Below are 23198 nucleotides of genomic sequence, written 5' to 3'. Positions count from 1 at the left end.
CCTTCACAGGGGAAGTGCTTCGGGCATGAGACCCTGGCCTGAATCGAACCTGGGTCCCATTAGTCTGCAGGCCAGCACTCTATCCAGTGAGCCAAACCGGCTAGGGCACCCCTAAAGTTTTTATTAAAATAAATTATATCCATATTTTTAAAAAGTTAAATAGCGCAGCAGTCCTTAGTCCCCTACCACAACTCCTCAGCAGCGACTGCTTTCCCCCTGTACCTCTTGCTGCTTTGGGTCCTCTGGGCAGTTCCCTCCATCTTTCCTCTAAAGGACATGCTCACACCTCTTGGGATGCTCGGCTCTGATTTTCCCTGTGGGCCTCAGCTGCCGGCTTCCTGCCTGGCAGGTAGGTGTCTGCCCTCTCCTCCTGCTACTAGTACTCAGGACTCCTTGGGTGACAATTTTTACTTTTGACTGTTCCACCAAATACACAGTATCTCCCACCTCCCCACCTGTGCGACAGGAGCATATTAGGGGTACGGTCGCCCCTCGCCCCTCGCCCCTCACCTGTGCCCTGTTTCCACCGTCTGCTCCCAGTCCTGCCGAGCCAAAAACAGCTTCATCTTGAGGACCCAGGCGGGCAGGAAGCTCTCTGAGATTACGGTGATCTGGTTCACCACCTCCAGGGCCCCCGAGTAGTTCTGCTGGGCCATGTGGTACGTTGCCTGCAGGAGCCCAAGAGCCTCCATCAGTGCCCGCGGAGGGGGGGGTGGAGATGCCCGTGCCCCCATCAGGTCAGGAGCAGAGGCAGACACCGGGGCGCCCAGTGGCCAGGCCAGGTCCACCACAGTCCTGGGTTCCAGGATGGGCGAGGCAGGGGCTTGAGAGAGAGAGAGAGAGAGAGAGAGAGCGCGAGCGCTGAGCCCTGAGCAGGCCTGGGCTTCTTGGAGGCCATGCGAGGGCTGCCCCCTAGGGACAGAGCTGGGGTTGCGGGCACTTGCCAGTTCTAGAACCCGCCCATTCATTTCCCACCCGCTTTCCTGAAGCTTGTCCCTGAAAACTGACCCCCTGCGGCCCTGGACAGCGAGTGGGTGTCAGTAAGGGTTTGAGAGCAACCACCCTCCTCGACAGCAAGGTCGTGGGGGTAATTCTCGGTCACAGCCGCTGGGCTGGGCTGGCCAGTGCCAGCCACCAGGGTCTCTGGGGTGAGTCTGCCCCAGGGGTGCTCCTAACAGACTTGAACCCACACCCTGAAAGGCCTGTGAGGATGCTTATGTTGGACCTAGAGCAACCTTCCAGGGAGGGGGCTGTTCTCAATAAAAACTCACAAATAAACGTGTCCACCACCGCACTTTTCCCAAGTCTGCAACTGGGAACGACCTCAGCACCCAGACAGGAGCGCGGGTTGGCACGTTACAATGAGACCGTTCAGTGGGGGGCTGGCTCTGCGGAGCCATTCCAGACAACGCTTGCTGATTATATACATCTCACCCGAGGGAACGGACCCAAAGAGTAAGATGGCCCACGGTGACAACTGTATGGAACCACCACACGACCCCCGCCCTACGCTGGGGGCCGGGTGTGACCCATCCCTCAGGTCCAAGAGAGTTGGCAGCTGGTGGCTCTCAGGGGAGCCCTCCTCCCGGGATCGCCCTTGACTGAAGGGAGCTGCTGGGGGTGCGAGGTCAGACCCTTCCCCCGGGGCGGCCCACACCCAGCATCCTGTCAGGGAGAGGGGCGGGGAGGGGGCAGCCCGGCTCCACAAAGCTTCCCCGTGTTGGCTGTACGCCCCCCAGCATCTCCCTCTGCCCGGTGCCACCTCTTTCTCCTTCCCCTCAGGGGCTGGTCCCAAGGGTGCTCCCTGCGGAGGCTGCTGCGTGATCACCTCCATGAAATCAGCCCTTGGGGAGGAAGACAGGGAGGCACTGCCCTGGAGCGTTAACAGGAGTTGTCTTGGGCTGGGAGGGCTCAGGGTGTCATTTTCACTCATCCTTTGACTTTGTTAGACTTCTGCTCTTGAATGAGTGCGTATACGTTTTGTAAGAAAGACATAGTATACAAACAGAAGAGGAAAAAGGGGTAGTTTTCTCTCAAGACTGGTTTAGTAAGGGTCCCATACTTTGGAACAAGGACCTTAATTTAAATGAAGGTCGGAAAATACAGAAACACAAAGCATGCCTCCCTTCACTGATGGCCAGCTAAGGGATCGGAACCGGTGGCAGGAGAAAAGGTGACATGAAGAGCAGCGTGAGACAGAGATGCCGAGAAACGGGGCAGTGAGCGGAACCAAAGGCAAACACGGAGCCTGGAAAAGCTAAGGGGGACAGACCCTGAGGAGGAGACTCGAAGACCCCCTGCAGGAGACAGAAACTCAGCCTGAGCAGGAAGGAGTGGGAACCAGGGTGGCTCCTGGGTTGCCATGTGACCCTGACCCCGTCTGCTCCTCATCCCGGAGACTGAGGGTCGGGGCTGAGGTCGCCTTGGGGGCGTTGAGGGCTCCAAAGACCAGGTCAGGGCTACCCCCTCCCCGCCTCCCCACTGCCCACCTTTCCCATCAGCCCCAGCACGTCTTTGGTGTCCAGGATGCCTTGCTCCAGGTACTTGATAGATTTCTTCACGGTGTGGGGCTTGTCTGAGGTGAGGTCCACCCAGCCTCGCAGCACGTAGCCCTGGGGTGAGAAGAGGAGGAGAGATGAGGTCCCTGGTCCTGCAGAGCCTGGGGCCAGCCCGTGCCTCCTACCTCCCGTCCCACCGGGCGTCACCGCACACCCGCGGTCCTGCCGGGCACAAGGGCACGTGGATCCCGGGGCGGCCCTGCTCTCTCTCACGGCCAGGCCTTCCTTTGTCCCTACTGTCCCCTTACCTGCAACGCCCTGCTCAGCACATGTCCCCCAAACCAAAACATCTCCCCTGGTTAACTACCACTAGTCTTTAAGACGCAGTCTAACCCTGGCTGGTTTGGCTCAGTGGATAGAGCGTCGGCCTGCGGACTGAAGGGAGGTCCCAGGTTCGATTCTGGTCAAGGGCATGTACCTTGGTTGCGGGCACATCCTGGTGGTGGGTGTGCAGGAGGCAGCTGATCGATGATTCTCTTTCATCGATGTTTCTAACTCTCTATCCCTTTCCCTTCCTCTCTGTAAAAAATCAATAAAATATATTTTTAAAAACAAAACAAAACTCAGTCTCGGCTTTCCTTGACCTTCCGGGCTGGTGTTGGGCCCTCCCCGGACCCCCCAGCTCTCTCGCTGAGGCACTCTCACCCCTCCTGTCAGTGTCTGCTTAGTTTACACTGTGCTCCGGAGGCCAACATGGGGCCGCTCCTGCTCTCTGCACCTTAGCCGGCATGCCCTCCGAGCAGGCGAGCGGGAGCCAGTGTGAGCTCACCGGCCTTGCCCGCCCTGCTCCAGCCTTCACCCAGCCTCTCCTGGCAGAGGGGATGGGCAGGGAGGACAGGAGGATCAGAGGACCCCTAGGGAGGGCCCGCCCTGGAGTCTCCCTCGTGGCCCAGACCGGTGTTTCTCAACTCTTCCATTACTGCATTCCCTCCTCCCTCACCCCCCCCCCAGTCATTCCCTCCCGCTCCAAGACATTTTAATATCACAGATACACTGTGATACGTGCTGTGCGTACACCAGTGTTTTATACACAGCCCATCTTTTCACCCTCTCCTCCCAGAATCACTTTCCAGCCGATAGGGGGCGATATCTCCTCTGCTGAGAATGCTGAGGCCGCAAGGTCTGCTTTCAGTGCCGCTCTGTGCCTGGGACGGCTCTGGTGTCTGAGCGGCCCCTGCTACCCAGCAGATCACCGCCAGGAGGACACGCAGGCCCAGGGCAGCTGGTTCCTCTAGTTTAAAAAAAAAACCCCACGACATCTGGACTTTTAGGCAAAAATCTTCTGATTTCTAAACGTCAGCAATGAATTCAAGATTTTCAGAACATAGTGCAGACCACGGGACACCCATCTGCAGATGGGACTCTGGACAAATGCCAGCTTGTACCGGACTGAGACCTGAGGCAACCTGGGTGGGGTCACTTGGGGACCCAGGGTCTTGGCAGTGCCGGGCTGGGGCCCTCCCCCGACCCCATGGCCGTCCGTGGGAATCATGTCCACTCCACTGTGCTGTGTTGGGATGCTGCCTTCTCGTTGCCCTGGTGAAGGATGCCCGCGGCGGGTACCTCTCTGGCGCTGTTGGACAGCTGCAGCATGCGGTCGATGTACTCCTTGGCCTTGTCGTGGCGGCCCATGAGCCAGAGGAAGAGGCCGGCGTAGTACAGAGCAATCCAGCTGGCCGTCTTGCGCATTTCCTTCAGGCTGCTCTCCAGCTCCTGAATGGCTTCTTGGTCTGTGAATCCGAGAGAGGAGGAAGGGGAAGAGGAGAGAGGAGGAAGAGGGGGTGTGCCTGGTCCCAAGCGGGGGCACTGAGGGATCCTGGTGGCTGCCTCTGGAAGCTCTGGGGCTCACATGGAGCCAATGACACACCAGCCCGGGGCTGGACACAAGGCACACTGGCCCCGCGGTGCCCCGGGAGTCGCCCGGGCCTGGACCTGGGCTTGCTGTCTTCTCTCCTCCGTGCCCAGCACTACGCTGAGCAGACGGACCAAACCCGACTCCCTCACCTCAGGCGCACCGTTCATTCTGGGAGGGGAAATAGTCGTTTGTGGTCTCTCGGAACCTCGCCGGGGGAATGGAATTATTTGTATCAGTTTGATTTTTCCTGACTACATCTTGGTGAAGGAAAGCGAGGTGTCTCCCCATCTCTTGGGGTCTGGATGGAGGGCCCCTCGCACTGTTATGCTCTCTGCCCACGGCTCCCTCTCCGTAGGGCCTGGGCACAGGGTCTTCTTTGAGGCCTTTGCAGGGAAGGGGGACAGCAGACACTCCTCCCAGGCCAACAGAACCTGCGGCCACCAGGGCATGTCCTTCCTCCCGGAGCGGGGCCAGGCCCGGCGGGGCACAGCTGCACTCACCGATGGTTTTGCAGCACTTGTGAGCACAGATGAGGGCCATGATGGAGCACAGGGACACGTCTGGATGGTTCCGGAGGCTCTCCAGGCTGCTGATGGCATCCTGGATGTGCTCTGCCGAGAGAGAGAGAGAGAGAGAGAGAGACACCACGTGGCTAATCTTTGGGCTCCGGGCCCAGAGGGCAGAAGGCTCCATGGCAAGCACACGGGGATCCTCATTAGGGCTGACCTGAGGCTTGGCAGCGCCTGGCTTTCCCCGGGATCAGAGGACTAACTGGTACAAAAGGTCCCCAATGGCCTGAGGTCCCTGAAGACTGGAAGCTCCTGGAAAAGGCTGCTGGCACCACGGTCCAGACTGCCAGGGCGTGCCTGTGAGTACGCGAGGGGTCCCTGGGAGGTTGAGACGTTCGCCTCGGGACAGTTTTCGGGGCATTTCTACAATAGTTAGTTGCACAAGAGCCAACAGCTGCATGTATCTCTCCTCGTCCCCTGATGCTGGCCACGGGCGGCTCAGGCCTGCCCCTAGCCCAGGGTCCTTCTGAGGGTCCGAGTCAGCACCTGTATGGGCCCCACACCTCCCCCTGCTCCTGTGCCATGCCTGCTGGTGCCTACCCCCACCCTTCCCTCCTTTTCCTGCACCATCAGCTCTCAGCTTCCAACCTCGGGGTCAGTTCAATAATCGTGCAGTTGTTTCTCCTCCCGCCCATTGTCCAGGCAGGGAAAGGGAGGTGCAGGGCAGCAGTGGCGAGGCCTCTGAGGCCTCACAGTCAGCCGCATACGGATGGCACGGGCTTCTGAGGACGGGCCTGGGGGCCTAGGCTCCGAGTGTAAGACTGTAGTCATGACTGGGGTAGGAGTGGGCACCTGGGTGGAGTCCGTGGTAGTTGCTGGGCTGGTGCCCAGGTCAGGAGGCCACCGATGACGAGTCCTTACCTTCCCTGAAGGCCCCGTAGGCTTTGAAGAACTGCAGCACGGGGTCATTGCTGAATTTTTCTAGGCCCGTGGCCGCAGCCTGCTGCACGTGGCGGAAGTACTTTTCCTGGCTGTAGTAGATGATCCCAGCCTGTGGGGAGGGAAGACGCCACTGGCAACAGCCCTTGTCTGTCTCTGTTCTGACCTCTCCCTCCCCTGGTCCCTGCTCCTCCTCCTCCTCCTCCTCCGTTCCGAAGGAAAGAGAGAGAGAGAGGGGGGGGGGGAGAGAGGGAGAGACACGTTTTTGGCCTCATCCTGTTCACCAGGCCCAGGAGCAACTCCACGCAGCTTCCCCAGGAAGGAGCCTGGAGGTGTCGGTTGTGTAATTATCTACAGAATCCCGGTTCAGAGGTGGAAGATTCAACTCGAGCTGTCTTAGGAAGGAACTCGGGGGAAAGAGAGGGGACCGATAAATAAGAAATAAGAATAATTGCATCAGGAGTCAGTTACAGCTCGTTGTGGGCTGACTCCCTCCGGAGTCTGTACCCAGGGCTTTCCACCCATTCTCTGCTGCATTATCCTCTCCCTGGCCCTCCCAGTTAAGAAAGCCAAAGGCCACGGCAACTGTGGCTTGACAAAAGTCACTCAGTAACAGGAAGGGGCTGAGAGTTCAAAGCAAGTCTCGCTTCCCCTAAGGTTTGTGGGTGCTGGGGTGGGAGGCAGATGTGGTTGGATTGTAGCGGCCTTGTGGGCCGTATGAAACGCCCAGACATCATCCTGAGGATCATAGGAAGCAGCGGGAATGGTTGTAAGCAGGGGAGAGGGGCGTATTCAGATGTGCTTTTTTGCAAAATCCACCCTGGTGGCTGTGTGTGTGTGTGGGGGGAGGGGGGGGAGGGGGGCGGGGGAGGAGAGGGTTGGGTTTGGTAGGGGGGCTGGCTGGAGCAAAGAGCTGAAGCAGAGAAACCAGTTTGGTGGGGGACTGTTATAGACGCCCAGGTGAAAAAGGTGGTGGTGACCCAGGGTTCCGAGGTAAAAATGGGTGACCTCAGGAGATATTTAGGAGTGGAGGTTTCTTGCTGATATATAGGATCAGGGGACGGGTATGAGGGATCAAATGGTGGTGCCACCTACTGAGGTCAGGGACACGGAAGAGGCACAGGCAGGGAAAGGGGAGCCGATGGCAAGATGATGGAGATGGGTTGGGTGCGCTGGTTTGGGGGAGCCTGGGGACAGGACTGGGTGGGGATTGATGGGGAAACATCAATGATTTCTGATTTGCACAGAAAGCACCAGAGGGGATGCCGCCCTCGCCAGGGACAGTGAAGCGAGAGAAAGGGCCAGGACCCCCAGGAGCAGCGGGAGACAGCGAAGCGCGGGTCAAGGGGATGGCAGGAGCGGGTCGAGAGATGGCAGGAGAGCGGCAGGGCTCGGGGGTCACCGGGAGGAGAGTCCCCAAGGGAGCGGCCGGCGGCGCCCGGGCCACGCACCATCAGGGAGGAGTCATTGCTGTTCATCTCCGCTCGCTAACGGCTCGGAGTCCGGGCCTGGCGGCGCGGAGCGGGGCCGATTGATTCCCGGAATCGGGGTCCTGGGCGCGCCGCTAACCGCCCGCCGCTGGAGGCGCGCGCGTCCTTGGAGACGGCGCCGCCGGCGGTTGCTAGGCGCGTCAGAACCGGGGTGGGCGTGGCGCTCCGTCCACGTGACCAGGCGCTGGTAATTGAGCGCCGAGCGGGCGAGTGGGCGCCGGTGGCACGGGATCCGCGCTGCGTTCGGGGCCGCTGGCGCCGGAGCCGGGCCGCCCGCTGCCATGGGGCTGGGCTCCAGCACCGAGCAGCCGGCGGAGACCTCCGAGGGCTTCCACCTGCACGGGGTGAGTGGCTCCCGGCGCCGGCGGCCGGGGCCGGGCGTCCACCCGGACCGATGCGCCCGGACGCCTGAGCGCCGGCCCCGGGGCGGCGGCGGAGGCGGGGGCCCGGCCCCTCGTGCGGCCGCCCGGGTGGAGGGAGGGGGAGGCCCCCTTGCCGAGGGGAGCGGCCCGCGGGAGGCGGCCCCCGGCCCTCCTGGTCCCGGCCGGTCTGCGGCCGCGGTGGGCCCGGCCCGCCCCGGTGCCAGCCCCGGCGCCCGCCCCGGTGCCAGCTGTGCAGGAAGCGGAGCGCTTCCTGGTCCGCTCGGGCCGCCAGGAATAGCCCTGCTCCCGGGCGAATGTTGCAGCAGCTCCAGGCGTCGTCGGGACCCGTCGGTACACGCGGATCACACGTGTGATTGCCCGCTGGGTGCCGCGCCCCGTGCTGCTCCTGGAACCCGGTCCCGGCTCTTGAGTCCGCGGGTCGGGAAAACCAGATGGACATGGACGACAGCTGCCAGGGGCTGGCGGGCCTACACGCCGCCCGTCAGGGGATCGGAAAGGCTTCTGGAGCCCGAGGGCCAGTGCTGACCAGCCAGGGGAAGAGGGAGCGGAAGGACCCGCTGCAGACGCTGCAGGCGCGGGGACAGCGTTTGCAGCAGGGGAGGGTCCCAGGGCGAAAGATCGCGGCGGGTCGGGAGGGTCCCGTAGCCCCGTGGGGAACTGGGGTGGAGATTTGTTCTGTAGAGAAGGAGGGGTGGTAACGGAGGTGAGCAGACCACGGTGGGGGTGGGGGCAGAGAAAGCTCCGACTCACCGGGGAAGGACTCCGTTTCCTTGTGCAGCATGCATGGCTGCGGAGAGCGGTGCAAGCTTGTCAGGTTGGTGTGCCCGCCTGTTGCATGGTCTCTGTGTTGTGATGGAAGGCTCTGTGGGTGCGTGGGTGAGGGTGAGGGGACTGGACGTGATGGGATCCCCCCAAGGGAAAGCCAGTCAGAGGGCCATGCTTGCTGCCGGAGTGGGGGCGCGGTGGGGGTGTGCTGGGCAGCAGTGCAGACCATTTCCTCTGGAGAGCCATAGTGGTCAGTGACCAGGCCCAGGCACAAGGCCACAGGAGAGAGGATAGGCAGAGGGTCTGGGTGGCTGGGAGGGGGCTGGGCCTGGAGACCGGGGGCCTGAGCCTCGGGACCTCCTCCATGGTGGAGGGCAGCAGTCGTGGGCAGGTGCCAGGTGGCCTGGCTTTAGCAGCAGGGTCTTACCAGAGGGAGGTGGGGTGCCATCGAGTGGGGAGGAGCGCCTCTTCCAAGCTCTCTCTGATGAATTGTCCTTTGGGTTTCCCCTAAAGTAGGGGTGTCGAACTCAATCAGAGAAGGGGCCAAAATCTAAAATCCAGCCTAAATCGCGGGCCGAATGGTTTACTGAACAGTCATAAACTGTCATTGTGATGGAAACGCAGCGGAGTGCAGTGATGACAGCGCGGTGCGGGCCACATTGCAAGGCCTGGTGGGACGGATTTGGCCCTCGGGCCTTGTGTTTGACACATGTGCTGTAGGGGATCCTCTATTTGGAAGCCACCGCAGCTTCTGCAGGGACTTTGTATCGAAAACTCAGTGCTGAGCTCTCTGTCAGGTCAGCTCGGGGGAGTGGTCGGCAAACTCATTAGTCCGCAGGGCCAAATACCAACAGTATACAACGATGGACATTTCTTTGGAGAGCCAAGATTTTAGAACTCAAACGTCTTCTAACACCACTTCTTCAACATAGACTCGCCCAGGCCTTGGTATTCTGTGGAAGAGCCACACTCCAGGGGCCAAAGAGCCGCATGTGGCTCTCGAGCCGCAGTTTGCCGACCACGGGCTTGGCGTATCCACGGCTGGAGGGGCTGGTGGGTGGCAGCAGCCACAGGGCCTTCCCCGGGCAGGGGTGCCAGAACCAGAGGCCACAGGAGCCCCGTGCCCTCTGGGCTGGGGCCTGGCAGATGCCTGGTCATCAGGGCGGCGAGTGAGGACACAGAAGGCCCGGGGGTGGGTAGGGGGGCGATGGGGAGTGGAGGTCACCTTCGGGCTGGGCCTGGGCGGGAGAAAACGGCCGCGTTGTGTGGACGAAGTTCTGTAAATGGGGCTTTTGAGAGGGAACGGGGCTGTAGCTACGGTGCTGTGCTTTGGGCGATGGGTGACGCTGGGAGTCCAGGGCGGGGAGGGAGCACCCTTGGGCCAGGATGACTCCTGTGTCCTGCACTGGAGCGGAGGCAGAATTGTGAGGAGGCGGGGGCTTGGCGCTGCTCACCAGGCTCCAGGGCTTGGGCTCCTTCCTGCCCTGCGGTCTGCTCTCCCCAGCAGCTCCCCTTACCTGCTGGGCTGACCGGGGATCTGTCAGCACAGGGTCCGGGCCCTCCGGCCACAGGCTGCCTGCCTTCCCCGCCACCTCTCTCTGCCCACAGCCCTGGTTCTCTCCATCACGGGGCCCTGCCCGCTGCCGAACGAAGGGCCCTCCCTTCCTGTGCACATCTTAGCCTCTGTGGGAAGCCCTCCTGGCGTTCCCTGTGGGCCTGCGCCACCCTGCTCCGTGGGGCCTCCTGACACCCCCAGGACTGCCCTGGGCTCTCCCACGAGGCATCGCTGGGAGCGTGGTCTGTGGATCATGGTCAGGGAAGAGCTGTTTTCCTAAAGAGGAATAATGTGTGCCCGGGAAGGTGGTGAGGGAGGAGGGAGGTCACCTTAACCGTGCCCACGGGTGGCCTGCCCGGAACAGTTCATTCCAGCGCCCGATTCCCCGCTGGGACATGGGGGTGGGGGGTGGCGGTGGGGGTGGGGGTGGTGTCTGACATTGAGGGCTGGGGCTTCTTGGAAGTCCCGGGGCAGGCTCAGTGATCAGCCTCTGCCCTGGCACAGGTGCAGGAGAACTCCCCCGCCCAGCAGGCGGGCCTGGAGCCCTACTTTGACTTCATCATCACCATCGGGCACTCGAGGCTGGTGAGCTTTGCTGTGTGTGTGGGTGCGCGCGTGTGTGTGTGCGTGTGCATGCGTGCATGCGTGTGTTTGTGTGTGTGTGTGTGTGTGTGTGTGTGTGTCTTGTATGTCCCAAAGGAGGCTCCAGCCCAGCTCCTGCCTCCCTTCTCTTCTGGAGGGAGGCCTTGCCCAGCTCAGCTCCTGAGCTCTCTGGGGTGGACTGGAGGCTAATGGACGCTTGGAGGGGGCCACAGGCCTAAGGGGCCTGCCTCTGGGGGCATGAGAGATGTGAGGGCTCTGGCCAAGGGGCAGCTCACAGTGGGACAGCCTGCAGTGGCCTGAGCCAGGAGGCTCTGTGATGAGTTTGTGCTCTCTGGGGCAGAGGGGGAGCGGAGGGAGGCAGATTTAGCACTACTTGTGGGGGGTGTGGGGTGGGGTGGGATGGGAGTGAGTGTGTGGGGGTGTGTGGTCATCCCACACCAGGCCCTGCTGGGGCAGCTGGCCACCAAGGCCCTTGCCCCACCTCAGACCCAGGCTTGTCTGAGCGGCCGGACGGGGTGTGGGGTCCTTGGCGTGAGCCCCCTTCCTTCCTAGAACAAGGAGACGGACACGCTGCGGGACCTGCTGAAGGCCAACGTGGAGAAGCCGGTGAAGCTGGAGGTGTTCAACATGAAGACCATGCGGGTGCGCGAGGTGGAGGTGGTGCCCAGCAACATGTGGGGCGGCCCGGGCCTGCTGGGCGCCAGCGTGCGCTTCTGCAGCTTCCACAGGGCCAGCGAGCACGTGTGGCACGTGCTGGTGAGTGGGGGTGGGGGTGGGGCGGGCGATGAGTGTGTGTGTGTGGAGCAATGAGTGGGGCGTTCAAGCCCCAGGCCAATCTCTGCAGGGGAAGGTGGTGGGGCCAGAACACATGAGGGCGTTTGGGGGGCACCTGGGGGGAGGGAGCAGGGTGTGGGGGCAACTGGGACAGGGCCTGGAGCCAGATGGACTGTTTGAGGACTCCCTGAGGGCACGGTCTCACTCACCACAGTGTCCAGAGAGGGCAGCTCTCTACCTGCATGCGGTGCCTCACCTCTTTTTTTTATTTTATGTATATATTTATTGAATTTTTTACAGAGAGGAAGAGAGAGGGATAGAGAGTTAGAAACATCAGTGAGAGAGAGTCATTGATCAGCTGCCTCTTGCACACCCCCTACCTACTGGGGATGTGCCCGCAACCAAGGTACATGCCCTTGACCGGAATCGAACCCGGGACCTTTCAGTCCGTAGGCCGACGCTTTACCCACTGAGCCAAACCGGTTTCGGTTGTGCCTCGCTTCTTGTTAGCCGTATGACTTTGGGCACTTTTGTACACTCTAGACCAGGGGCGGGGAACTTCCAGCCCGAGGGCCATAGAAGGCCTGCAAAATCGTTTGGCCTGGCCCTGCCAAGGCATTAGCCGTGAGTTAATTCAATGTTTGACTGAATATAGCAGGCTGATTTTTAAGTTGATAATTTTGTGTGGCCCTCGGGTGATAGTATAAATATCCGAATGGCCCTTGGCAGAAAAAAGGCGCCCCCCCCCCCCCCCCCCCCCCCCCCCCCCCCCCCCGCCTCCCACAACCCCCCTCTCTACGTGGTTTCTGATTTGAGAGGTGGTGCTGCCATCTAGTGGAGGGTGGTTGTGCTGCCGGGACGCTGCTGCTGCTGTGTTTTTCTGGCAGGTCCTCTGAGAGCACCTGGGCTCTGGGCTGGTGCCTGGGGTCTGAGCCTCGTGAATCTCAGTGACGGAATTGTCACAGACCTTGCTGTTCGTGTCCGTCACAGCAACCCGTGCACATGTGACACGCGTGTCCACTGATGGCGCCCAAGTTCTTGGTCCCGCAACTTGGTGACAGGAGGGTGCCCCGAGTTGGAAACTGGCTGGTTTTCTAGCCTCCTCTGTTGCTCACCCACTTCCCGGGGAGCCTTCTCAACCTTTTGGCCTATCTCAGCTTGCCCACTAGTGCCACGGGGCGATGGTGGAAATCCCTGCGTGTTCCTCTAGGGCAGTGGTCGGCAAGCTCATTAGTCCACAGAGCCAAATATCAACAGCACGACGACTGGCATTCCTTTTGAGAGCCCAAATTTTTAAACTTCTAACGCCACTTCTTTAAAACAGACTCGCCAGGCCGTGGTATTTTGTGGAAGAGCCACACTCCAGGGGCCAAAGAGCCACATGTGGCTCACGAGCCACAGTTTGCCGACCACTGCTTTAGGAGGCAGGGACTGGTCCCGTGTCTCAAGGCCCCTCTCTAAGGAGAGGGTATCCTTATATCCAGTCCTGCTCACTGCCCTCGCCTCCATCCCCTACCCAGGGGGTCTTAACGGCCATGTAGTTGGGCACTTACTGTGGGCCAAAGTGTGGTTTTCATTCTTTACATCTATTATTTCTAAAATCTTCTCAGCAACCCTGTGAGTAAGCACTGCGTGCCATGGTTTTCATGGTTGGGAACCTGGCTCAGTGGTTCAGTATTTGTCCAGTCACCCAGCTAGCAGTTGGTGGAGTCAGGAGTTGAACCCAGGTCAGATGTCAGAGCTCAGTGCTGGGAGCCATGCCACGGCACTGCCCTCTGCTGGGCAGGCTGTGGACCTGGGGGACCGAGGGGAATTGGGGGGTACGGTGGGAGAGTCTGGCCTGGAGGCCTTGGCCTGGGGACGGAGACTGCCCGGAGAGACGGCTCCCGGCCCCTCCTCCGCTCCAGTCGTGAGGTGACGGTTCTCCATTCTCTCCCCAGGATGTGGAACCCTCTTCGCCCGCCTCCCTTGCTGGCCTGTGCCCCTACACAGACTATGTGATTGGCTCAGACCAGCTCCTGCAGGAGGTGAGGAACCCGAGGCCCCGCCCTCCGCAGACCCCAGTGGGTGTGGAGATGTGGGTGCTGTCCGCGAGAGGTGCCTGCAGTCCCAGCGCGGGGGCTGGGGCTCAGGCCTGTGTGTTTGTCCCAGTCTGAGGACTTCTTCACTCTCATCGAGTCCCACGAGGGGAAGCCCTTGAAGCTGATGGTTTATAACTCCGAGTCCGACTCCTGCCGGGAGGTGTCCGTAACTCCCAACGCGGCCTGGGGTGGAGAGGGCAGGTACTTCCGGGGGTCGGAGGGCTGTAGGGTGGGGTCCTGGTGGGGCCCTGGGTGGGCCTGGCCGGTGGGCATGGACCCCAGAGTCTCATGGTTGGGGGGGTAGAGGGCTGGGCCCTGGTTTAGGGATCCCGAGGCTGACCATGGACCAGGGAGCATCCTTTTAGCCCCCTCCCTGCCATTGATGGGTGGCGGGGGGGTGGGGGGCAGAGATAGGAAAGGCTGTGAGACAGCTCCTGGATTGAATGTTTCTGGACTTCGGCAGTCTGGGGTGTGGTATCGGCTACGGGTATCTGCATCGGATCCCAATCCAGCCCCCCAGCTACCACAAGAAGCCACCTGGTGCCCCACCACCTGGCACCCCACCACCTGGTACCTCACCACCTGGTACTCTGCCACCTGGTACCCCACCACCTGGTGCCCTGCCATCTGATAACCCGCCACCTGGTTCCTCACCACCTGGTGCCTTGCCACCTGGTAACTTGCCACCTGGTATCCCATCACCTGGTGCCCTGCCACCTGGAACCACCCCCCTGGACTCACCTGCCCCTCCTGGCCCTGAGATGGGTTCCAGGCAGGGTGACTACTTGGAGGTACGTAGGGAACACCTGCCCGCTGGGGGATGAGGGGAGCTTCCGTGGACAGAAGGAAGAGAGGGTTCTGGAGGCCTAGGGCCCTTGCTTGTGGGACCCAGTGGGAGCAGGCGGGCCCGTTCCAGGACAATGGGACCCGCTCTGGTTCTCCTGCCCCTGAGGTCGGGAGGTGAGGGTGGTGGCAAGGCACTAGCGTCGTTTATGTGTTATGAGTGGGAAACAGGCTCGGGTGGGCGGAGCCTTGCCCCGGGCCTCAGTGAGTCTGTGGTCAGGTCGGGCCAGAGGCTGGGCATCCAGAGCCAGCAGAGTGCCGGTCTTGTCCTCATGGCTGTTGGCCTTTAGGCACGGCCAGTGCCGGGGATCTGTGCCGGGGATCTGTGGGGCATGGGAGGGCTGCTTCCCGAGCAGCTGGGATTCAGGGAGGCCCTTTCTCTTATGTGGGTCATTGGCGGGGCGCAGCCCGCTGGGCACCTGGGCTCCTCAGCGGAGTGGCAGGAGTGCTCCCTCTCCGTGTCGGCCCTGCCAGGGAGGCCAGCCAGGCCCCTGTCTGACTTCACGTCACCCACAGAGAGGGACCTTCAGGCAGAGCAATGCTTCTGGGGCACGTGGGGGCTGGGGGTGAAGCTGGACCCCACCGTCCCAACGGCCCTCTCCCTGTGCCCTCTTCTTCCCCGGCTCCCCCAGGCCCTGCTGCAGGCTCCCGGCTCCTCCCTAGAGGGCCCGCTGCCCGGGCCCGGGCATCTCGGCTATGCTGTGCCTGACCGTGGGGAACCGCCCCGGCCCATGGAGACGCCTCTGCAGCCGCCGCCTCCGGTGCAGCGGGTCATGGACCCAGGTAGCGAGCGGGCCCGGCAAGGAGGCTAGGCCCCCGCAACCCCTGGTGCCCCAACGGGCCCCAGGCTCAGGCCTGGACTTTGGCGACGGCACCAAAACCTTCCTCAGACCTACTGACCCCTGCCCCGTGGCAGGGTGGTTGCAAGTGACCACGAAGAGCGTGCGGACGGGGAGAGTGCTGTCCAGGGGGGGAGAGGTGGCCTGCTCAAGGTCACAGCGAATTGGGGACAGAGCAGGGAGGGCCTGGTCCTTCTGCCACTGTGCTGCTCCCATGATGCCCAGTGCCAGGCAGGCCCGTTTCTTTCCTGAGAAACAAGCAGTTGGGGGGCAGGGGATCCTTTGGGTTGGGGTGAGGGCATCACCACAGGCTGAGATTAGTCCCGGGCTGAGCAGATGCCCCAGGAACGGGGCAGAGTGAGCCAGGGCACCAGCCTGCAGCAGGCAGGGTCTTGTGCTAGCGAAGAGCTGTGCCCCGTGCCCTAGGCTTCCTGGACGTGTCGGGCATCGCCCTCTTGGACAGCAGTGCCAGCGTCTGGCCCGGCCCGCCCTCCTTCCCCGAGCTGCCCTCCGCCGCCGTGCCAGCTGCAGGGCTGGAGGACGTCTGCTCCAGCAGCGGCTCTCACGAGCGTGCCGGTGAGTGGCGGGCGCCTGCAGAGGCCTCTGGGAAGGCTGCCCCGTTTCGCAGTGGGTCAGAGGCCGGCGTTTGGGAGGAATCCAGCCACGTCCAGGGGTTTGTCCTCTGGCTCTCTCCTCCCCCTCAGTGTCTGGGGTGAGGTTTGGAGGTCAGTGAGGTTTCTGCCCCCGGGCCCTGCAGGCCTCCTGAGCCCCGTCCTGTGTGTTTCAGGGGAGGCCACGTGGTCTGGATCAGAGTTTGAGGTCTCCTTCCCGGACAGCCCCGGTGCCCAGGCCCAGCAGGACCACCTGCCCCAGCTGACCCTTCCCGACAGCCTCACCTCCGCAGCCTCGCCAGAGGACGGGCTGTCTGCCGAGCTGCTCGAAGCTCAGGCCGAGGAGGAGCCGGCAAGCACAGCAAGTCCGGGTCTCAGGGCGGAAGCCGAGGCAGCCAGCCAGGCCCAGCTCGCTACCCCCGAACACCACCCTGGGCAATGGCAAGGCCCCTGATGGCACGTCCTGAGGTCCAGGTGTGGGGAGGCGGCTCAGGCTGTGGCTCCGAGTCACGGGCAGGGACTTCTGCAGGTGGGGGGCTCGTGTCCACTCACCCTACTGGTTTCCAAGAGATGGCCTGCCAGCACTCTGCGTGGTGGTCCTGGCTTTGGGGAATGGAGCCCTTGTTTGAGAATCTTAAGCACATGCTTTTGGGGTGGTGGGAGCTGGGGTAGGAGAGGAAAGGCTTCTTCGCTGCACGGGTGGCACACGGAGCCTTGCTGGTGGGGAGGGGAGGCGTGGGCCTTGGGGAAGGGCATCTTGGCTGTGTACGCCGAGGCCCAGTGCTTGCTCCCAGGAAGCAGCGGGGTCTAGACTGATCTGGTGTGGCAGTGGGGTGAGGGGGGGAAGGGGCCGGTATGGTGTTTGCCTGACAGCTTTGCAGAGCTTGCCTTGATGCTTCCTGCACAGCCGAGCCAGCGCTTCCTACTGGAAGGCACCCCAAGCCCTGGGGACCCTTGAAGCCCCAGTTACTGCCTCTTCTGTCATGTGCCCCCATCCCTGTGCCACATGGTAGATGGCTCAGGCGGACTGATACCTGCCAGTCACAGCTGGAACTTGCCCACCTCTCATGGGAGAGGAGGGTTGGAAATTCTGGAACCTTCCGCAGACACTTACCTGTGCTTAGATCATGATATTCCTTCTTCCCCAGGGCTGACTCCCCACAGACCTAGTATCCCCAGACTTACACAACAATCTCTTCTGCATACACATGGCACCAGCCAGCCCCAGTGGTGAACAGGTTACACATTTAGATTGACCTCCCTCAGCACACTCTCAAAGCCAGTCCTGACTAGATCTCTTTACACACAGCTCCCACCACAAGGGGAAGTGAGAGGCCAGGGCCCTTCTGTCCTTTCCTGTAGCGTGTCTGGGGGAGCGTGTGTGCGGGGGTGCCTTGGGAGGCTGAGGCACGCGTGGGTCTGCGCTCTGTCAGCAGGAAGAGGACGGCTCCCCCAGGGATGGGGTCCTCACATGCCCGGGCTACAGCCCCTTGCCTTCCCACACTCCCTGCTGCTTACCATGAAGGCTGCCTCTGGCCTTGTCCTCTAGTCTGTCCACTCTGCATCCCCCACTGCTGCTTGATTTGTGATGTCCGCATGTACAAGGAAATTCAGAGCCTTTAGCTGTAGCACACGGACTATCAGCCGGAGGCAGCACAAGCCGAGTGTATGGAGGGAGGCCCCAATTAGCGAACACTAAGTGTCTAGCACTCTGGCCGCAGGGACAGCGAGCCTGTCCGTGCCGAGCAGGAGGCCTGGGTGCAAGGCCAGCCGGGGCCTCTCCTGGGCGGCCTGGGAGCCCAGTGCTGCTGCAGACCTGCAAGGAGAACAGGCCTAGGGCAGGGATCCTGCGCTGCAGCCTGGCCCCGAGGGTTCTGGTTCTTCCTCGCTTTACACATGCCTCTTCTGAAGCTGGAGGATAGAGTGGTATCAATGCTAATTATTTCTAGGATAAACAGAAAAACCAGGTTTCTCAATTTCTCTCTCATCTGCTCTGAAGGAAAATGACAAGTGAAAAAATAAACATGTACTATGCTTTGAATATTTTAACTAAAGCCTTTATTCTATACAACTGTGAAATACAGATTTTTACCCTTTTGGCATTGCAGACTGTCAACTTTTCTGGAAACTTACTGGTTTGACGGGAAGAAAAGAGTACAACCATGCGGGGTCAGGTCTATGGAGGAAGGGAGCACAGCCGCCCTCGGGGTTCGGGAACAGGGCCAGAAGGCCCCGCGGCAAACCCATCCCTCTAGCCCAGGGGCCCCTCATGCACACAACAGGCTGGCGATGAGCTTGGTGGTGTTTCTGACATGAATCCATGACTATTGCTAAAAAACGTGCAGCAAAAGTGCACCGCTGTATCCAACGGATAGAAAGGGCTGTGTACAAAAGAAGTGGGCTGCTCTGCGTGGGGGGGGGGCTCGGTGGAAGGGGCTCACGTCGTCCGAGAGCCAGCGGCAGTGACCTGTCCGCTTCCCAGAGGAGGCTGCCCGCGGGGAGGGAGCCTGTCCCTACAGCTGTGCGAATCCGAGCGCCTCCAACAGTAAGGTCTGGACCGAGGCCCGTCGGCTGCCTTCAGCTGAGCCCGTGAGGATGTAGAAAGAAACTCCCCCCCCACCCCCAGGCCCCGCCACTGTGGGCTCCGCCGCACATGAGCTGGGAGGCCCCTGGACTGGAAGAAACTGCCTCTGAAGGCACTTGTGCTTCTGGCTCCACATAGGAGGCGTGTCTCACAGAGTCTGGCCGGGCAGACCATTGCTCTAGTCTGAATACAAATGACCTTGGGGAGAATCCAAAGTGTTTTTATGCCAAAAGTTGAAGTGTTTATCCCCAATAAGTTATATTCTGTACAAGATCCAAATGGTTCTATGAAAGCTTTAGATTGTTAGAAAGAACAGTGAAAAGCAATCTGGATATAGGTACAACAACAAAAACCTGCGTATAAAACTCTGGGAAACAATATGTGTATTTCCAGGCTATGGACTCCCATGATATGCTTGCACTGACACCGTACACGTTAGGTAGCATTTTAAACGAAGTTAAAATTTCACCACGGTCTGCAGTTCTGATGGTGCCTTGCTGCTCATCAGAGCAAGTGCCTCTGGTGCCACCCGGCACTGCCCGTAAATAAAGAACACAGTGGAGGGAGGAGGAAGCTGCACCACCCTGTGGCTGCCAGGCGGTCCTGGGCACTGGGGTCATGTGGCATTGCTGGGACATAGCGGTCCAGGCGCTATGCCCAGCCCTTGGCGGTTCCACTGATCCGTCTACAGGAACACAGCTGAGGTGCAGGAGTAGAAACAAGCCCAACACTAGTCGTTTATTATGAAATGGGCTGGCTCTCGAATTGTGCAACAGCAAGTTCCTATGAAAAATAACTGTCTTAAATGGGAAAACAATTTGTTTTTAATGACAAACGTGGAGAAAGCCTTCACAGGTGCTGCACGAATGGAATGTCCTCTTAGAAAAGCTGCACAGCGTGTGCGGAGTGGAAACACGGTGACAGTGTGGCCCTACAGGAAGTGTCTCTAACAAGTGCTAGCGAAGATCAGGTCCTTTGACGTAAAAGGAGGAAGCCAGGCCTGCGCCGGCCAGTCAGTTCTCTGTACACCTTGAGAGACAGTTGGCTGGGGCTCTGCTCTCGGACTCTGCCTCCCTGGGGACAGCTCACTCTACACAGGGAGGCTGTTTCTATGTTACATTTCCATTGGTCACTGCAGTTGAGAGAGGATCTGTCCATACCAATCGGCCATGAGAAGTCTGGCTCCCACTGGGCTCAGTGGGCTCCTAGGACTGCTCTCGGGGCCAGAGGAAGGTCAGGAAATGGGTACCCTGGAGCGCTCGCCCGCCCCTCACGTGGACTTCTGTCGGTAATGGAGGGTGAGGTCACCGCCGCTCTTCCATATGAAGTGTTTCACTGTCCGAAGGTCCATGTTTGGATCCAAAACCTGAACAGCAAAGCATAAATTAGAAATGTCAAAGCCTCTGAGAGCTAAGGCCCTTACTGCTGCCCCTCACAGGTGGTCAGAGTGCTCTCTCCTCTCCACCCCCACCCTACCGCGGGGTGGCCTGCTCTTGTGGGCCTGACTGCCACGCATACAGGCACAACCCTGGGCACTGGACACCGTCTCCAGCCATCGCTGAGAAGGCCTTCAGTGCATCTTAATTTAAAACAGCTCCACCCACCTCCACATCCTAAACTAACAACCGTCTGCTCTGCACATTAAGGTGACCCTGTCCTGTCCTTGGGAGACACCCAGAGCTCCTTGGAGCCTCTTTAAAAGCAGAAGCCCCCCCAGAGGCAACAGACGTGGGAACCACAGTCAGACCCCGTGATGTCACTGTCCAAGCACCGGCCCCGGCCAAGTGGGGCTCTGGTCCACAAGTCCACTTGCCTGGTCCTGGCATAGAAGCTCAATTTTCTCCTCTGCCAGCACAGCGATGTCCTCCTCTTTCTCCTGTTCTCCAGGTTTTTCATTATTAGAAGAGCTAGTGGTTTGAGACTCATTATCCAAGTTGATGATTTTCTCATAAACATGTTCCATTACTTTCCGGACTTGGAGCATGTCGCTAGCAGAAAGTCTATCTCTGGAAAAAGCAAGGGCAGACACCAAAAAGTCACTGGATATTATCTCTTCCATATTCTTTGGTGTTAACATCTTATAAAGGTGAAAACATACCCCAGAAACAGAAACATAAACCAATACACTTTTTAGTCATTGCTTTACGCCACTTGTAGAATTGCCAACCGATCCCGTGGTGCCCTGTAAGCCCTGGTGCTGCTGCACCGGAGCGGAAGGCGGCCCGGGCTCCCAGGCCCAGTCCCCCAGGGCCTGTCTGCCTACAGCTGACACCCTGAGTCTCAACCTCCTGCCCCCACTCCACACCCACCAGCCCAGGAGCTGACTGGGTATCTTCTGTTGGCTGTTCCCAGGAACCTCACACTCTGCATGTCCAAATCTAGATTCATCCACTGCCTCACACCCACACCTACTCCAGTTTCTCTGATGTCAGTTAACGATCGAACCAAGTAGGCTCAGGCTCAAACTTTGAAAGCACCTTGAGTTGACGGTCACTACATCCAGTGAAGTGAGATCTCAGACTTGCTCCCGTGTGAGTGCAGGCGGGTGGGGGGAGGGTAGGAGGAAGTAGCAGATGAAGCAAAGTGTGGCTGTGTGTGGAGAATGACTGGAAGCTGTGGATGGGATAATGGGGGTTCCTTCTCCTGTTCTTTGTTTTGTGTATGTTTGGGAATATTCTTCAACAAAAGGTTTTAAAGTCTTGTGGGTTTCATTTGCTAGGATATGCACCAATGAATTTCTTCTCCAACTTCTCTCGTATTTTCCCACCACCCCCACATCCTAGGCTGCAGCTCAGAGGTCCTCGCTAGTTTCCAGTTCTTGCGCATGCTCCCACTTCCACATCCCTGATCAAACCATCTCCTGCACCTGGGATATCTCTGGATTCTATCCAGCCTTATATATCTAGCTCAAATTCCATGTCCTGCGAGAAGCCTTTCTAGAAAGCTCCAAAAATTCATTTCTTTCCCCTACGCTCATGATTTCTTTGTATCCATAAAAGCAGTTGTCATGGATACACAGGAGCAGTCACCCGCCCCTCACCTGGACTTCTGTCAGTAATGGAGGGTGAGGTCACCGTCACTCTCCCATCGGAGAGTGTAGGGCACAGATTATGGCAGGAGACAAAATCCATGTCTTAGTTTTGAACGTCTGTAGCTTACCACAGCAGGTACTTTTAAATGGTTAAACTGTATAAAGTGATATTATAAAACTAGGCTTACATCCAGTCCTTGCCTCCTTTGCTATAAAAGCAATAATAAGAAATAAAAAACCTGTCTGGTAATTAATTAGGTAAAAGCATCACATGACAGTACATTTACTTACTTTTTTAAGGTTTTTGCTCCTGAAGATGCATGAGGTTGGAGGTAGAAAGGAATTTTGTTGAATTTGGGCATATTTTTCTGAAATATTAAAAGTAAAAAATGGCATAATAATTTCTATTAGCTGATAGATTAAAATGATGTCAATAGGAGAACATGATTTACAAGTTAATAGTTGTTTTACAATTAAAAGTCACTTTCTATGAAGTTTACAGTAAGCTATCAAATTATCTAAGTCAGCCTTAGACAAAATGTATCAGGAAAGTATCATGTTCAGTTTTGTAATAAAATACTGTATGTAATGTCAGGGGCAATATGAACTTGCAAATATGGCTCTTTTCAAATAAGAATTCAAGGTATTAAAGGAAGACAAATTTTATTTTAGTTCTTGAAGCCATACAAGCCAAAATCTAAATTCTACATTAAAGTATTAAGGCTGATCCCTAAAGGCCCAAACAAAAAACTAAGTGTCTTGAGAGAAACCCACAACATTTGTCTTTGAGCAAAACCACTCTCTACGCTGGTGAGGCCGCTCATGCAATGGAAAGGCCAGCCAGGTCCTCCTACGTTCCTTCCCTCTGACGACAGAGCGAGGGCTGAGGTTTTTCACAAGACTGGCAACTCCAGCCAACTAGCTAGACATCCACCGTGAAGTAAACCACACACTTAGGTGAAGGCTAAGACTAACGGGTCACCTTTTCTCTGGGTATTAATCCCCTCTGAGCCCATCCAGATGTCCCCTCTCAGGAATAAGCCACAGGCCTAAGTGACCCGGGTGGGCTGCACACTCAAAGAAGTAGTGGTTTATGGGGAGCTCGGATTTGGAGAAGACCACAGAACATTCGCCAGGTGTCACACCAGCTTGGAGGTGGTATATCTGGGACAGAAAGTATTTTCTGAAGGATCTAGAGATTAAATCTCTTTTCATATGGCTTTAGGGGTATGCTAAATAAGTCAACAGCACAGAAGAGAGTCTAGAAACAGACCCATACAGAAATTTAGTATATGATAAAGACATCATTCAAATTAGTAGAAAAAGGATAGATTATTTAAAAATTGTGTTGGCACCCTGGCTATTGTCCACTTGTAGAAAGTTAGCATCCTACTTCACACCAAACAGAATCACTTCTAATAGGTTAAAGATCTAGACATAAGCAATTACCATAGACATACCAGAGAATACAAAAGAATATTTTTGCTACTCTGAAGAGGGAAATACATAAGCAAGACATGAAACTCAGAACCATGAAGTATCAATCTGATTATGTAAAATTAAAGCTTTCTGCCTGTCAAAAATACCATGAACAAAGTAAAAATTCAATTAAGAGGCTTAATACTCATTAATATTGAATATGATGAGCTCCTATAAATTAATAAGAAGGACAACTAGCCCAATAGAGAAATTAGAGAAATAAGTAAATAACACAAGCAATTCACAGAAGAAATAGAAATGGCCAATATGAAAAGATGCTTAACCTCACCACATATTAA

At 58.2% G+C, this 23198-nt stretch overlaps 3 protein-coding genes across 8 annotated transcripts in view; 1 reads left to right on the top strand and 2 right to left on the bottom strand.

Annotated features, from left to right (window-relative positions):
* The window catches only part of TTC21A (tetratricopeptide repeat domain 21A), a 30318-nt gene extending 22864 nt beyond the window's left edge, over positions 1 to 7454 (bottom strand). The window contains exons 1-6 of the mRNA XM_036431906.2: positions 7313 to 7454; positions 5844 to 5973; positions 4914 to 5024; positions 4122 to 4288; positions 2490 to 2612; positions 511 to 668 (exon numbers count right to left, since the gene is read on the bottom strand). Of these exons, the coding sequence (XP_036287799.1) occupies positions 511 to 668; positions 2490 to 2612; positions 4122 to 4288; positions 4914 to 5024; positions 5844 to 5973; positions 7313 to 7339 (716 nt within the window). The 5' untranslated portion in view covers positions 7340 to 7454. The remainder of the gene's footprint in view (positions 1 to 510; positions 669 to 2489; positions 2613 to 4121; positions 4289 to 4913; positions 5025 to 5843; positions 5974 to 7312) is intronic.
* A 74-nt stretch (positions 7455 to 7528) lies between these two features.
* On the top strand, positions 7529 to 17854 carry GORASP1 (golgi reassembly stacking protein 1). 3 transcript variants are annotated; one of them, XM_045579434.1, is made up of 10 exons: positions 7529 to 7695; positions 10559 to 10639; positions 11210 to 11413; positions 13372 to 13458; positions 13583 to 13713; positions 13976 to 14057; positions 14103 to 14303; positions 14988 to 15138; positions 15621 to 15770; positions 15982 to 17854. In XM_045579434.1, the coding sequence occupies exons 1-10, from the start codon at positions 7633 to 7635 to the stop codon at positions 16257 to 16259; spliced, it is 1428 nt and encodes a 475-aa protein (XP_045435390.1). In that variant the 5' UTR covers positions 7529 to 7632; the 3' UTR covers positions 16260 to 17854. The 3 variants fall into 3 exon arrangements, with proteins under 3 accessions (XP_045435390.1, XP_045435389.1, XP_045435391.1); XM_045579433.1 differs by having other exon boundaries at positions 13976 to 14303; XM_045579435.1 differs by lacking the exon at positions 10559 to 10639 and having other exon boundaries at positions 7530 to 7695; positions 13976 to 14303.
* WDR48 (WD repeat domain 48) overlaps positions 17841 to 23198 on the bottom strand; it is a 33350-nt gene continuing 27992 nt past the window's right edge. For all 4 annotated transcript variants that reach the window (XM_036431904.2, XM_036431902.1, XM_036431903.1 and 1 more), the window contains 3 exons: positions 21712 to 21788; positions 20203 to 20395; positions 17841 to 19755 (listed from right to left, as the gene is read on the bottom strand). In XM_036431904.2, the coding sequence (XP_036287797.1) occupies positions 19660 to 19755; positions 20203 to 20395; positions 21712 to 21788 (366 nt within the window). In that variant the 3' untranslated portion in view covers positions 17841 to 19659. The remainder of the gene's footprint in view (positions 19756 to 20202; positions 20396 to 21711; positions 21789 to 23198) is intronic.

The sequence above is a fragment of the Pipistrellus kuhlii genome, unplaced genomic scaffold, assembly GCF_014108245.1.
Source record: "Pipistrellus kuhlii isolate mPipKuh1 unplaced genomic scaffold, mPipKuh1.p scaffold_m20_p_11, whole genome shotgun sequence".
NCBI classification, from domain to species: Eukaryota; Metazoa; Chordata; class Mammalia; order Chiroptera; family Vespertilionidae; genus Pipistrellus; species Pipistrellus kuhlii.
The sequence above is the reverse complement of the archived record's forward strand: the minus strand, read 5'-3'. Positions and strand labels throughout refer to the sequence as shown.

What these genes read in the sequence shown, in the direction of transcription:
- GORASP1 (XM_045579433.1), top strand. Translation starts at nt 7,633, where the DNA reads ATGGGGCTGGGCTCCAGCACCGAGCAGCCGGCGGAGACCTCCGAGGGC. An exon ending in AGGGCTTCCACCTGCACGGG is followed by an intron (nt 7,696 to 10,558) that starts GTGAGTGGCTCC and finishes GCCCTGGCACAG; the next exon opens with GTGCAGGAGAACTCCCCCGC. An exon ending in GCAGCGGGTCATGGACCCAG is followed by an intron (nt 15,139 to 15,620) that starts GTAGCGAGCGGG and finishes CCCGTGCCCTAG; the next exon opens with GCTTCCTGGACGTGTCGGGC.